The 16,102-nt window shown below is 40.1% G+C and overlaps 1 protein-coding gene across 7 annotated transcripts in view; it reads right to left on the bottom strand.

Moving 5' to 3' along the window:
• Positions 1-16,102, bottom strand: part of dlgap1a (discs, large (Drosophila) homolog-associated protein 1a) — a 140,979-nt gene that overhangs the window by 80,350 nt on the left and 44,527 nt on the right. For 4 of the 7 annotated variants that reach the window (XM_076746023.1, XM_076746029.1, XM_076746030.1 and 1 more), the window contains exons 2-3: positions 15,179-15,267; positions 116-221 (exon numbers count right to left, since the gene is read on the bottom strand). The exons of 1 other annotated variant lie outside the window; for it this stretch is intronic. In XM_076746023.1, the coding sequence (XP_076602138.1) occupies positions 116-134 (19 nt within the window). In that variant the 5' untranslated portion in view covers positions 135-221; positions 15,179-15,267. The remainder of the gene's footprint in view (positions 1-115; positions 222-15,178; positions 15,268-16,102) is intronic. 2 more of the 7 variants (XM_076746027.1, XM_076746025.1) reach the window with 2 other exon arrangements.

Here is a 16,102-nt window from a genome sequence, read left to right as displayed (position 1 = left end):
GACACACTAGAATAATGACCTTTCCATTTTTCAAACATACTGTGGGGCATAAGTGTTTCTATTGGCCATTCGTGCACATCCATATTGTCAAAGTCGCATAAAGGTGAACTCTGACCTGCAAACCCGCTCATCATCAACTTTAGTCCCACTCACAAAGGCCCTGAGTGGCTCAGCTGGTAACCAAGAACAAGCCAAACAGATTTGGTTTCAGTCCAATAAATCTAAACATAAACACAGGAAACAGAGGGATGATAAGGATTAAAAGTGGCTGTCTTTTTTCGGTCCAAGGCCTGTCTTTTCATTCCAACACAGTGTACTAGACAAACACATCCATTCAGCCTGCACCCATTAGTGCAGGTAACAGTACTGGACGAAATCCCCCCTCTCTGACCTTATATAACAGTGAGTTCACATCCCAGGCGACTATGGGAAAAGCCTCCAGGGATCAGACTGCTTGCAAGGCAGTTTTATTACAGATGAACAGCCATGCAGGGCCACAGTGTTGGTGTGTATGCTACATTCATGACTGTGTGCGTACTTGCATTTGTGGTGGAGTTGTGGGATAGGTATGTGTGTATATACTGTATGTGTGAGTGTGAGTTTCCTCTGTCCTACTTGGCCTGTAACACAACTGCTTAACATAACCTGACAGCTCCACTGGTAGAGGCGCTGCATACAAGCTAGAGTAACTCCCAGTAACTCTCTCTCTCTCTCTCTCTCTCTCTCTCTCTCTCTCTCTCTCTCTCTCTCTCTCTCTCACACCAACTCTCCAAGCTTCCAACTCTCTACTCCGGTGCGGTTCATTTGATGTGTGAAAGCAAATGGGCCAATCAAAGGACTATTTCATTGTAGACATGAATTAAAAGCATGATTTCAAAAGCTAAACTACTATTAAATCCATCTCTTGGTCATAAACTGTTCAGGAAGTAATCTTACAATCAATCTGTTTAAGTGCAGGGATTTTCCCTGATCAAGCTAGCAGCCAAAAACAGTAAAAACTGCAGTTTGCTGTACTGGTATCCTCTGTGCACTTGCAGTTCATTAAGTCCATTAAAAAGTGACATATGGATCCCACAGTAATTTGTCTGTGGAGAGTTCCAGTCATCCAGTTATGGTTATCCAGTGAGGGTCGGATCAAGGGCATCTGCACTTGATTGTAGAAACTTGAAGGCATATCAGCTCTCATCCAAGGGGATTCTTCAGTTCTAACTGACTGGTGGGGAGTCCCAAGTATTTAATGTCTGTGGGGTCATTGTCAAGGTCATTGACACTATTTGGGTCGTTACTGCTCCAGGCTGTGCAGTGACAGTCGTTGGAGTTGTCACACAAGAACACCTTTGATACACAAATGCATTCCTCACTGCATTGGAGAACATATGCTAGATTGTTTTTCTTGTGTTTAGGTGTGCACTTCAGACACGATGACTGACAATGCATTGGTTCGTCTTTTCTTGATCCGCACAGTGTTTGTGTTGTTGTTTGGCTGTTTTTGCAAATAACTCAATTAGGATAACTACAAGCTTTAAGTGTGTCCCTCAGATGTTTGGGTTACTTCTCTTCAGCCAAGGGACTTGTTTGTACACTATCATCTTCGAGTTGCAAGGTTCTAATAACTCCTAACTTCTACTCCAGTGGGTGGTGAAAGTCAAAGAGTAAGTGTGTGTGTCTGTGTATGTGTGTGGGTTTCCTGTATGCTTTAATGTGGAGGCTCCCCTTCAATGACTATGGCACAGTCGAAAAAAGGTCAAGCTGTTGTTCCTAAAGTCCTCTCATTTGAACTTGATGTTATTGTCCACAAAGCTGATGTGTTTTGTGAAGACTTGCGGTGCCTTTTGACCGCATATATAATCCACTGGCTTGGTGCTGCTCCTCTGAATCAGTTCAGGGCTCTGCATTGTACTTCTTCCATGTGAATGTTGGCTTCAATGGGGGATATTGGTTAGCCCGTGGCACAGCCATGCTTTGTATTTGAAGTATGTGGTGTGCACCTCGACAATAGACTTAAATGGAACACTAACATCAATGCTGTTTACAAGAAGGGAATGAGCAGACTCTATTTCTTGAGGAGGCTCTGATCATTCAACGTGTGCATCAAGATGTTGGAGATGTTCTACCAGTCTGTTGTTACCAGTGAACTCTTCTTTGCTGCAGTGTGCTGGGGGAGCAGCATCAGAGCCAGCGACACCAACAGGCTGAACAAACTGATCAGGAAGACTGGCTACGTTATTGGCTGCAAACTAGACACTGTTAAGGAGGTGGAGAGGAGGACACTGGACAGACTCTTATCCATCATGGGTAACCCTGAACATCCTCTTCACCACCTTGTGGACAGACAGCGGAGCTCCTTCTCCGATAGACTGCTCCAGCTCTGTTGTCACAAGGACCGCTTCAAGAAATCATTCCTGCCACGAGCCATCACACTGTACAATAGCAACTTAAACAGTTAATCCACCAACCTCACAAACCTCAATATTTCAATGTTTACGTATTATTTGCACTACTGCAATATTGGATAAATATTATACAATATTGCAGTAGTGTTTATGTTTATTTATCATTTGCAACTTGCACATATTCTTTTCTGGTATATAGTTTGTAGCTCTGGCTCTCTCTGTCTCTTTAGGAACTGCTGTTAATCTTTGTTTATATACTTAGTTATATTTTAAGAGTTGCTACTGTTGTATGTTTATAGACTTAGTTATATTTTTTTTCAGAACACTCTTTTCTCTAAGTTTTATTCTCACCCTTATTCTTCTTTATTGTATATATTTTGTGTTTATGTGTGTGTTTAACCTGCTGCTGCAACAAAGGAATTTCCCAAATTGGGATCAATAAAGTCTCTAGTCTGCAACACTTGTTTCTCTATGGTTTCCATAACACCTCGCCTTTCCATAGTTAGAATGTATGTAAACAATGAGGTCACATCAAATGACCTTGCCCTCTCTTTCTCTCTCTTTCTCTCTTTCTCTTTCAAGTAAGTATGTGGTGTAATAAACGCCACACACTTACTTGCTGTTTTATACTGGTTATTGCAGTTGCTTGTGCTTAGACAGAAGTTGCTTGTTATTGTAGTGGAGTTGTAGCTGGACAGTAGATTTTATTGAAATATTACTGAGAGGTACAACTTTATCAAATTTCTACAACCAAGTCCAATCGCTTGATTCAACCCTCACTGGATCACTTAGTAATCCCCCACCTGTCCTTGCCTTTTGCATCGCGTCTCGACCTCTACCTCATCATTATTCGTAACATGCAGTCATTGTACAGTCTACAGTACTAATAATTCTGTTATTGAGTCGTTTGTCACAACAGAGAACATAAATATCAACTTGAGAAGCATTAAAGTGCAGACTGACCTGCTATCGGTCACCGGAATTTGATTTCCCCATGGTCCTGTTGCACTAATGATGCATGATGGCATTCACCAAAGCTGCCCCATCTGCATGACTCCAAGTTCACTCTTACTGGTTCATTATTGTGAACATGAAGAGGACCCAAAGTGAAATGAAATGTAATGTCAATGCTGCTCTTGGTCGGGACCAAATTGACTATTTGATGACAAAGCTGACACTCCTGTCTAAGTCAATGTAGAAATTCCCACAATGGAATTATAATCTCGATTTACTACCTATTATGTCCTGGGCATAATGATGATATACATGCTACCATCTGTACACATTTGTTACTGTCTGAGGCTGCGTCTTAATGTCAGTCACAGGAGATGTGATGGAGTCCCACTGACAACCTGTTTTGCTCAGGTGCGGGCAGTCCTGTCAACACTCCCATTTTTCCAGGGACTCTCCCATATTTCAATGATCTCTTTTAAATATTTTGCTGTAAATCTCCCATTTTTTTTTTAAAGGGTTTGCTGTAACATTGCCAGGAGTCATAACCACCTATTTTAAGTGTTTGCTGCATTACCCTCCAGTACAGCAGGTGGCAATATGTAGATTAGCTTTAATATTCAGGGGTGAGCACTCATTCACTCAAACAGCACCTGCCAGAAGAAGAATGAACATGATGAGCTACCTGCCAAAAAGGATAAAAGTTTGTCCAAATATCTCACCAAATGGAAGGGGGTTTTATGTTGGTCAAAGTCATGCTTTTTGCAAAATACACCACAAGAATTTTAGTGGATCACACGGAGGGAAAAGCAACAAATCTGCCAAGCATAAAAGAGGCCAAGACACATGGTCTGCCAATCCATCCGTTCATACTATCTCTCACATCTACTTTCATAATCACCCTCTCCTACCAATTGTCTCACTTGCCAGTGGTCTCTCTCAAAATCACAAGAGAAGCATAATGTGTAAGGGATGTGCACGTATCCTCCAAGTAATACATAAATAAACTTAGTGCTGAATTTCTATGTCTTTTTGTTCTTTCATTTTTACAATGCAGGGATGTTCACTGCATTTCTCTTTCAATCAGGTATCTAATTCTGACCATCTAATTGTAGATGATATTTTAAAGCAAGTGGTTGCCTAGTGGTGATTTCAGGATTCACTGTGTGCAGTCTTGTTGTTAAATGTTGTGGAGGTACAGCCCAGGGTGGCGTGCCAGAAAATTTCCTGTATTCTCAAATCCCAATGTTGACAGGTATGGGTGCAGGAGATTTGTTTTTGGATGAAATTCATCCTGATCCAGGTGTCTACCAAATTATCAATCCCATTTGGGTTCACTTGCATGGGTTTAATTTTGTCCCTTAAATAAATGATAAATTAAAAACTACTACCTGTACATTTATTTAATGCACACACACTCACTTTTTAGCTGCTCTTTTTTTCTTTTTGCCCCCTCTATTTGTTGTCAAACAACCAGATGTGCAGAATAAAAAAAACAATTGCTGCTCTTACTTTCTAACTCGGCAAACCGTATCTAGTTAAATCTATTTGAGATCATCTGGTAAAAATAATACATTTTACCAACACTTGTATGATCTCAAAGAGGGTGAAGCAAGACCAGGGTGTCAACTGGTGTCCTCAAAACCTGATTGCTGTATCAGTTCCACAGAGAGCTCCTAACATGCTTTCCTATAATCAAAATACATTAGGAAAAGCAAGAACATATCATTCTCTGCATTGGAGAACAGCTATTTATACATCTTGAATGCAAATTTCTAGGAGGAGAAGCAAGTAAAGAGAATCTATGTGAGGGGAAGAGGAACGGAGGAAAAGGAGTAGACGGAAACAAACTCTACAAGATTATTTAGAAGAGATAAAAAACGGATGAGAGATTGACAGTAGAACCCCCACCCCCACCCATCTTTTACCATCACCTCCTGTATTTTTCAAAGAGCTATATGTACCCTGCAGGCTGGGTTGATGCTGTGTGTGTAGGTGGAAGGAGAAATGAAAATAGGGCTGAGATCAAGTTATTTTGGGCTAAATGGAAGCAGGCGAACAAAAAGCCTTTGAGTCACCCTCTGAGGGTGGATACCAACACCGGAGGCAGACAGGATACGCATTTAATGTAGCCTGATGGGCATTTTTTCCCCATACAGCAGCACACACACACACAAGGGATCTGCCTCACGACAAAATCAGTCAAGCACTAATTTTGTGTTTTTTGTTTTGTTTTGTTTTGTTTTTACAATAACATGTTTATTCTGAATGCATTCAATATTACTTGTATTGAGAGGCCTTAGACACTTTTTCTACAGCGCAGCTAACCAGCTCAGCATGTCAAAAAATAAATCAAGTGACTATGTGTAAAGGAAAAGGGGTTGTCTGTATGTTTTGGGAGAAATAAAGATACATACCGAAAGATATATATTCAGTCAATCATCAGAAATGTTGCCATTCCATTTTTACAGAGATAGCTAAATGTTCAGGTTCAGGGTTATGGTTAATTCATCAATCAGTGAAATTCCTCAATTTATCAGGTACATAATTTCTAGATTTCACAAATCAGACATTCTATTCTGGTCAATTCATGCAGTAATAGAGGATTTTATCTATATCATCCACTGTTAGTTCCTCCTAGTGACAAATCACTTTCAGTGTGGCAATTTTATGGTCATGCATTTAAAAGTGAAAGTCTGAGTTGGCTGCAGAATGGTGTTGACCTTTGCCATGCAGTTGTCCAAAGTATCAAGCCTTTAATACTTTTTCGATTCCATGTGCTGAAAATGATATGACCTTAATTATAAAGTTGCATGAAAAAGTTTGGCCACTCCTGTTCAAAATTTATGTCATTGTGCATTTTTTTTTTTTTTGTGTGTGTGTGTGTGTGCAATTTTTGAAAAAGTAAAGGGGGCCCATACAAAAGTTTGGGCACCCAAACAGATTTGAGCTTTTGTAACTTTTACCAAGGTCTCAGACCGTAATCAGCTTGTTTGGGCTATGGCTTGATCAGTCATCGTTAGGAAAGGCCAAATAATCCAAATTTCAAAGCTTTATTGCTGTAAATCCTCAAACCTTGTCCCAACAATCAGCAGCCATGGCTGCTCTAAGCAGCTCCCAAGCACTCTGAAAATTAAAATAATTGATGTCCACAAAGCAGATGAAGGTGATAAGAAGATAGCAAAGTATTTTCAGCCAGTGGCATGGGAAACATTTCACTGAATTGAAATTGAATTGAACTGGTAGAGGGAACAATGGACTGAATTGAATACTAACAAAAACTGGAATCAACTATAAAAAAAGCTGGAGATGAAAAGGTGATGGTTTCTGCAGGACAGTGATAGGAAACCCACCCCACAATCCACAATGGACTTCCTCAAGATGTGTAAGCTGAAGGTTTGTCATGGTCCTCACAGTCCCCCGACCTGAACATCATTGAAAATCCATGGCTCTGTAGATCTTAGAAGAGTTCAAGACTGCCTCAAGAACGTCACAGAACTAGAAGGCCTTTGCAAGAAAGAATGGGCAAAAATCCCCTAAACAAGAACGTTCTGGCTACAAAAAATGGCTACAATTTGTCGTATTTGCAGGAGGGGTGTTACTAAGTACTGACCATGCAGGGCACCCAAACTTTGGCTTTGGGCCCTTTTCTGTCTTTTGTTATTTTAAAACTGTAAAAGACAAATAAAAAAAAGTTGTCTTTTTTGAAATATTCAACAAATGTGTCATCTTTAACTTCATGCTGTTTGGAAATCAGGTCTACAATGAACCCAAGGCTGCACTGATGAAACAACAGGGAAGAAAATCAACTGGTCTTCAACCTGTGACTGGTATGGAGTTCTCTCCAGCATCAAACCCACCCCATGGCTGGAGGCAGAGGCACAAGCAGGAAGCACTAAGCAAGTGCATATAGAACAGCCAGCGAGCGACCTGTCACTGTTTCCACTGTACAGAATTAACAAGTGAAGCAACATTAGAGAAAAAAAGAAATAATATTAAAAGCAATAATAACAACATAAAGAATGTGTAGGTATCCAAGGTAACGTTTAAGAGTAGTAATAATAATGTTAATAATGTATGTTAATGATGTAATGTAATTGTAATAGTGATATTAAATATTATTAATATATGTATATCTATATATCTGAATTAAACAACAGTGGCATTTGTAAGTAATAGATACTACATACAGTGCATGCTGTTATATATAGGATATGGTATTGATATTATACTACTTTATACTATACAGTGCTTGAAATGATAAACTCAGTCAATTGGTGCTTTTGTTTTAATGTTTCAGTGCTTGTTGATAATATTTTCTAACCACATACTGCTTTAATTTTCCACGCAGGTTGGCTGAATAACACATCTCCTACTGCCTCGATGACAGAGAAATATAATAATCAATGAACAAATCAACAAATTCCAAACTTAGGCTAATTATTATTTTGTATGCAACCATGCACATGGAAATGGAATTGGTTGAGCCCCTCTGCAGAAGTAAAGACTAACATTACAATAAGTGTTTCTCCTCAGAGGAGTGGAGGCTGATGGATCTCAGTGGTGAACTGAAATCTTCCACATGATTTTCTGTTTAACTGTGATGCAGTTGATGATACTTGTAGCTGAGATAGCTGGTAGAGAGACAAACCACACAGCTCAGTATTTTGTATTAGCTGCACCTTTATGGTCTTGTTACCACCAGCTTTGCACATAATGCTGCTGCTGTAGAGTCTGCCATTGCATATTGCAGCCAGTCATAATATCCAATGTAATATCATAAAGATGTTTGTAGTGTCTATAACATTTGTTTTGTTGTTTGGTTAAATGCTGTGTTTTGTTATGAATAGTTTTATAATGCAGTGAAATACAATCAAATCCTGCAACACTGCTGTGATACTAGAGGCCTGGATGTGACGGCCATGACCATACCTCAAGTGATTTCCTTTGTGTTTTCCCTGTTTCCCTGTTGTGTCTCCTGTTTTTGTCTGTGTGTGTGTGTGTGTGTGTGTGTGTGTGTGTGTGTGTGTGTTATGTTGTGTGGGTGTGGTTTCCTGCCTGTCTCCCTCCTGATCGCAGCTCATTCATCTCACCTGTTCAGCCTGCACATCTGTCTTCCATCAACAGTATATCATCTCCGGTTTTTCATCCACTCATCATGAGATCATTATTTCAGCCGCTACAGTAGTCGACTCTCGAGGCATCTCTATTATTCTTAGTGTATTGTTTTCTTGTGTTGTGTTATTGTTGCAAGATAACCGTAATTTCTTTCCTGTGTGCTCTAGGATCATCATTCATTTGCCCGTCTGCCTGCCTGTTTGTTAACCTGAAACCACGTTCATCCACCCTGCACAGTTGGTTCTGCCATCCCTCATTGCCGTCCTGCACTGTGCTTCAGCCAGCTATCTCCTCTTACATTCCACCACCCTGATATCTCTGAAATAAATCCCTTTCATTCATCATAGTCTGTGTTTTGGTCCTCATTGCAAAACTATGACGGAATGTTGCAGCCAATAATGGACCCAGCTTCCCACTGGACGATCCTGAGGAGGTGAAATCCCCCATAGATAATTTCTCCTCTTGTCTGAACAGTGCCAGGGACATAACTTCTTGTGAAAACATAATCAACTCTAAGCCCTGGTTTTTGGAAGTTCCAGGCATGGCCAAATTGTTGTCCAGCACAAACCTGCCTTCCTGTCCCAATTTCAGCTAGCCTCCAGTCTGCTAGTTTTCAGCCAGCTAGCACCCACTGCACTTTGGACCATTCAAATCCGGCCCACTCCAATCAGCTTCAGCTTCTGTGTCGGCTATCCATTGCCCTGCTGACCTCCTTCCAGGTCGAGCTCCTAAGTCAAATAGACAGCAGCCTTCTAGCCTCCAGCCAGTACACCTCCGATGATTCCCAGGAGTCCCTTTTCTAGGGGACCTTTCTAGCTAACATCATGGCCCCCACAAGAAAGCAAGGCTCACTACATCCAGGCTCCCTGTCATCTGGCTCCCTGCTGTTTAGCTGCCTGGTCTTGCTTCTGCTGGATCTTGCTCTGGACAGCTCTGGGAAGCCCACCAGAAGCTCCTCGTTCTCACCACTGCCCAGCTCTGTGGAGGTCCTACTGCCCACTACACTGATTGACATTTCTTCAGTCCCTGGGATGGCCCTCACAAGTCCTGAATCGGCTGCAGTCCCTCCTGTTCTTGAGTCCACTTCTGGGTTGACCGATACCTTGTGTGTTCCCGAGTCTATTCCTATCTCTGGCGTCTCTAAAGTTCCTGACTCAGAGCAAGCCAATGTCTCTTGAGTTCCTAGGTTCCTTCAGTTCCTGAGTTGGATACCTGTTTCTGGGTCCCTGTTGGTGGCCACGCAGACACTTGCTCCTGGTTCCCAGTCAGCAGCCTGGCTTGCACCTGCTCCTGGTTCCTCGGTGGCGACAATGTGGCCGACACCTGCTTCTGGTACTCAAACGGTGGTCGGGCTGACATCAGTTCCCGTTTTGGTGTTGGAGAAATTCTTGTACCCTGGTGTTTGATGGGTGGACAAGTGGACAGACTAACTGACCAACTTTGCTTTTGTTTTGCTCCTGCTGCTTGCAATACAAAAAGGACACCAGTGTACAGAAAATTATACTGCAATCTTTCTGAAATGTTGAGCTACTCTATCCCATTTGCCCTTATTTTTGCCTAATTATTTTAAAGTGAATAGAAATTCATCAAAATAATTGTGAATTGAATTTGTCATCTTCAGGGTTTCCCACTCCAGCTGAATCATAATGTGACCACCATGTGACCATCAACTAGGGATGAAAAACATTAAAACAACATGCTACATAAGCAACTATGTGTGTGCGCATGTGTGTGTGTTTGTGTGTGTGTGTGTGTGTGTGTGTGTGTGTGTGTGTGTGTGTGTGTGTCTTTTCCAGAATTTTCTCTCCCTTTCACTTGTCTCTCTTTCTGTCTCTCCTTGCCTTACACATTACCAAAAAGAGAAAGGATGTGTCACCATGGTAACCACAGCAGTATGTGAAACAGACATGAGTGAACAGAAATTTAAAATGGCACACTCTTTACACCTCCTGCATTCCACATAATTTAGTGTTGTCCTTCCAGTTACACCTACATGAACACACAAACAAACATGCACATTGAATGTTTTGTCCTTTGGATTCTAAAAATATATATTCAGTTAGTACCATAGAAACCACTGTCTATAAACAGCACAGGCATGTGGCTTTCTTCTGTCATTTAGCTGTCAGATACTGAAAACTAAGACACATCTTACAACTTTCTCAAATTTCCTGGAGCTGTGTCACCACCACATGCAATTTATATTGTATTTTTTGTATTTTTATTCAAGTGTGAAGATTACTTCCATTTCCTTTGAGCAAAGAGTGAGCAGTTCACTCTGGGATCTAACTACTGCAGGTATAGGAAAAGTCAATATTGGACGATCAATTAAAACTTTAAAATCTGCCAAAGAAATCTGGTGATCCAACAATAGCTTAATCTTACTCTACCAGAGTGGGTCAAAACATTTAAGCAACTTTTTACTGAGCTATGTTTTGTACTCTGGAGCCTCCAGAATGCTGAATTTGTCTATGTTGTTAAACAAATGCAAGATAAATCGACTATTTTCCTAAAAGAGCTTCATATACTACAAGTCTTTTCTAACTGACAGAGAAGGCCAACCTACATTCCTATACAAGCCACAGTGAAAGCCATCTCCTAATATGAATCACAGAGCGTTTTGAGAAAGAACATCTAAAGAGTAACATGTAGATGATGTATATAAATAATATCCAACATAGTGCAGCACTGACAAAACTGTAGATGGAATCAATTGTTGCCTGAGTGAAGCTACAGCATAAATAGTTGTATCATCTACATAGAAATGACATTTTGTGTTAAACCTAACGCCAACCCTTCACATATCATTAACAGCACTCTCAGAAACAGCAGATTTTGAAAGCATTCTGACATTTTTGAGTATATGTGTGTACATGTGTTGGTATAGCCAATATTACTGTTTTATCACAGATATATTTGTATTTGTCATACATTCCAATTGATAAGGGAAAACAATCACTAATGTTGCTTTGATGTCATTGTCCTACAAATCGCATCTCACCTATTTGCATTACTATCCATCCACTGCATACAATAGTGTTATACATTGTTAAATTAGATTTTCCAGTTGCTTCTAGTCATTTCATTTAATGTAATGTAATTGCTGTTGAAAAAGGAGGAATCACCCAAAGTGTAAACAATACCCTACCAGTTATAAAGAGAGGGGCAATTTGTTTCTTAAAGATAGACAGAGAGGGTTTGCTGAAAAATATCTGATGACCTAATTGGTTGGACTTTACATGTCACACCCATGAGTGCAAGACTACATCACCATTCAGGATACACTGTGTTCTAGAGGTGAGAAGTTCACTGGCCATCTCATTGGATCTTTAACTCAGTGGATCTAAGTGCCACGTGAGTCATTACACTATTGCATTCACCACTGCAACTTATATGAAAAGATCAGACACCTGGAAAAAAAATCACATCATACTGTATTGGGTGAATGGTAGAGATTAGAAAGACTCCCATGTTAATGAGTGTCCATGTCATCAAGATGATTGCACAATTACACAGTTGGTCAAATGAGTAGCAAATCATTGTACATTGAGAATATAACACTACAACAATTCAATTTCAGTTTAATTGTATTGAACAACCATCTCTGGCTAATGTAAGGCAGTTCACTTTTTATTACTGAGTGCCAAGTCATAATTACAAGATAATTACACTATTTACAAGCCAGACTCATAATAACAATAACTATTGTAAGACACAAACTAGACATCAGCTTACCTATTTCCATTTATAAGGTCAAGCTTTTGTTTTCTAAGTTGTTGAGCTCTCTGCAACCATGACAGCAGATCACAGGAGAGGTTTGCTTTGAATGTTCCTCATACCAACTCTGAACTGGGGATGACTAGTTTCAGATGTACCGTACTACTGGAATTAAAGGCAACACAACTAAAAGTTAAAGAGACAATGTTCCTGTTACATGTAGAGAAATTAGCAGAGAACGTAGCAGTAGACATGTTAAGGGCAGTTTGCAGAATGACATGGTGTTATCATTGAATGTCAACTGACTGCTTTGATTCAGTGTTCATGTGCTGTCTGTATGTATGTGCATACATTTTTAGCTATCTCTGAATTGTGTGTTAGTGCTCCGTGATTAGTTTGTCCCTTTTGCTGCTTGGATTCTTTGAGAGTTCCCTCCCACAGAAGAGCCTTTACTGGCTAATCGACCTATAGAGCAATTTGCAATATACAGTCAGTTGATGTAAGTATTTCTGACTGAAGTCTGCTTCTGCACTGAAGAAAGCTGTAAGGATTACATCCAAATGATTTTATGAAGAAACAAAACAGCCATTAAAATCCCACAGAGAGAGGGAGAGACACTGCTTAAGGCTATCAACAACTCCCTATTCATCCATTCCTCTCTTCCTTTTTCTTCCATCATCCCATCCATACGACACCCAATCGACAAGAAATGTACGTCAGAATCTGTGTGGAAAGGATTTTTTTCTCTTCCTTTTCGCCCACTGACTGTTATGATTCAACTCAGCCTTTAGAACAGGGTTGAGAAGAGACGAGAAGAGCGTGGGCTTAACCTGCTTCTCCCTGTCTCTCTCTCTCTCAGTACCTGCGTCCCTTCTGCACAGAGATGCAGAGCTGCTCTCTGGTACTCAGAAATTAAATCCTGGGTTTGTGCATGCCTGTGAAGCCTACAATATACAGACAGATAGAAAGGAACAGCTCAGTGGTGGGATGTGTGAAGGAGGTGGGGACCAAAACGACCAGATGACTGTGAAAGAAGCGTGAATCATATCTTTAACGCCTATCTTCTCCTGTCATATTCCTCACAAACTATGATAGACTGATTACTTTAGACTGCATGTCTTAGGGTTATTTTTACAGTATTTCTGCAGCAATACATAATTTTTATTAGAACTAGTTGTATGTCTCAGATGAATTAGGGAGTTGACTTATGCCTTGAATCCACATCCAAATTGTAAGCCAGCACTGGCCCTGGTACTGGTGACAAATTGAACAAAAAAAAAAAAAAAAAAAAAAAAAAAAACTGAATAGCTGAGTGTGTAAGTGTAAAGAATGCAGAACTAACAAATAGCACTGAAGCTGTTCTGGAGGATTGTTGTCTTACTAAAAAAATTGACATGTTGGCTTTTAATTCTGTATATCTATTTGGCTGGGTGTGGGGAGGGCTTCACAGGTCCAGTACATACTCACAATCAAAATGAGGCTTCCAACCAGCCTTGACTTTGTCAGTCAGTGACCGAAGTCAGACAGCTAGAGACTTCTGATGATTCACAGTTCCCTCACAACTAACAAGCCAAAATGGATTGGTCCAATAGCCCACAGTCAGTTCCTGCACTGAACATTCACTTTGGATTTATTTTCACTCATCATGAATGTATTTCATGTTCTCTTCGGCAGCAAAACAAGTTATATGAGCCTTCAAAAACTCCTGTAGGTTAATCTTGGCTAACAAAACGCTTTGGGGACTGAGTAAACCTAAAAGGCCAACTATAAAGATCATGAAGACACTCACTAGCCTAGCAACACTAAAACTAAAAACAGCACACTATGCTGTCTGTAGGAGCCGGTGTTACCATACCAGTACACTCTCAATTCAAAAGAATATCTGAACTTTTCCTTGAACATAAGACAACCCTTGCTTTTCTAAATGGAATGTCCACAATAAATAAATAAACAATAAAACTCTTACATTAAGGCAAATACAGAACTTGATTAAAAAAGTGATGTGTTTCAAAGCTATTTGTGATTTGAGTGGACTTAACAGAGGACAGGTACATCAAGATTCAGGTACATCAGTTATTATTATTAGTTAATGGCTGACCTGATGATGAAAAACACACATAAAATCTACCTTTAATATTAAAAATACAAAAGCAAAAATGATGCTCTGAGTTCCAAGTGATCTCTGAGTTAGAGCCATTGCCTCCCAGTACATATTTCAGCCAAATGGGGACAATTGAGAGTGTTGCTGGACTCAGGACTCGGCAGAGTCCTTGGAGTAAACTAACCCTTCAGTATTCCAGGTTGCATTTTTGCCTGTTAAAAATTAAGAGTGAAACTCATGCCCAGACTAATGAAAACAAACTAAAAGTAAAGCTAACTATGCAAGTCCAAGCAGCAAATTACTGCAGTCCAGTAGGCAGATGGTGGCAGTGGCACTCTGGTGGCAGACAAGGCAGTGAGGTCTACCTGAATGAGCTCCATAACTGTTTGTGACCACACCAAATTCTCTGCAACAGGCTGTTGGAGAGCTCCAGGGAATTTATGGCTCACTGGAAGAACTCAATGTTTTGATTCCACTTGGTATTCACACAAATTTAGCATGTATGGGAAAGCCAAGACATTTGTTCTGATGAATCAAGAAGTCCTCCTGATCTACACAATTGTCATTGAGGATAAAGTTTACGTGACTGAGGCACATATATCGATAATTATAGTCCGCTATAATAATGAAGATGGCAGATTTACTTCTCTATCAATAACAGGCAGTTGTGGCATAATATTGATTTTGTTGGTTTTAGGTTGATGTGCTCTTATGAAACATGATGGACAAGTGGACAATAAGAAAAAGCTGCTAAAAAGTGTTTTTTTCTGGAGTCAAATGTGGGTAGTTTTGAAGTGTATTTTGTATGGATTAAGTAGATCATGAAGGTAGCGACAATTCAATAAAAAGTAGTATAATATGAGAGTTCGATAGTGAGTTTAGGTCCATGCTCACTCACCTCCTTTAAATCCCCATCATTGTAGAGTTGTCGCTAACTGGAAGGGACTGACATCTCTGTATATCTGGTCTCACATTAACTCCAGCTGTCTAGGAAAAGACACAATATGCACGCATACACACACAGACAACACAAGCACAGACAGACACACAGTTACCACAGTTATATATGGGAAATATTGGTTGTCAGTAGATCCTGTGAGCTGCATCTAGTCCCATTACTCTGACATGGCCAGATCTCTGTTTGGTTAAAGCCCACACAAGTGTAAAGAATACATCAGGATAAAGAAATATCAGGACATCAAGTCCTTCATATTCCTCTGGCAGCCATTTGATTTGTTATGATGTCTCTGTAGTGCCTTTCAAACACATCTTGGTAATCGACAAATTCAGTTGTCTAAGAAATAATGTTACTGTTCAAAAACTCCATTGTTTTCATCTCAAATGGAACACATCACAAACGCTATATAGTCTGGGGTGGAGCTGTCCACCCAACTGCATTGCTCATTACTGTTCATGTACAGCATCTTGCTTTCCTCCTACATCAAATGTGCTCAACTGTATGTATTTGCATTGCCACGTTTGTGAATGGATTATGTGACATTTAGCTGTTACTAGTAGGAAGAGAGATGACAACAGTACGTACAGGTTGTATGGATGTTAAACATGTAAACTTGATGTTTAGAGTGGTTGCAGCATCATATTTTACAGTGAAAGAATGGAAATGGAAATATTTTATGTGCACAAACTATTCCCAAGTATTTCAGCTATATTCCAAAAAGTGTTTCTCACATTGGCAAATTGGACTGTGTTGAATTCCCACTGTGGGCTTAAAAGCAACACTGGTTAGCAAAACATGATGGAATTAAGCGACATTATCAAGCTTTCTTTTTTCATTATCTGATCAAAGGAAGCACAATTTGTC

Source organism: Chaetodon auriga, chromosome 12, assembly GCF_051107435.1.
Source record: "Chaetodon auriga isolate fChaAug3 chromosome 12, fChaAug3.hap1, whole genome shotgun sequence".
Taxonomy (NCBI): domain Eukaryota; kingdom Metazoa; phylum Chordata; class Actinopteri; order Chaetodontiformes; family Chaetodontidae; genus Chaetodon; species Chaetodon auriga.
This window is presented reverse-complemented; position numbering and strand designations above follow the sequence as displayed.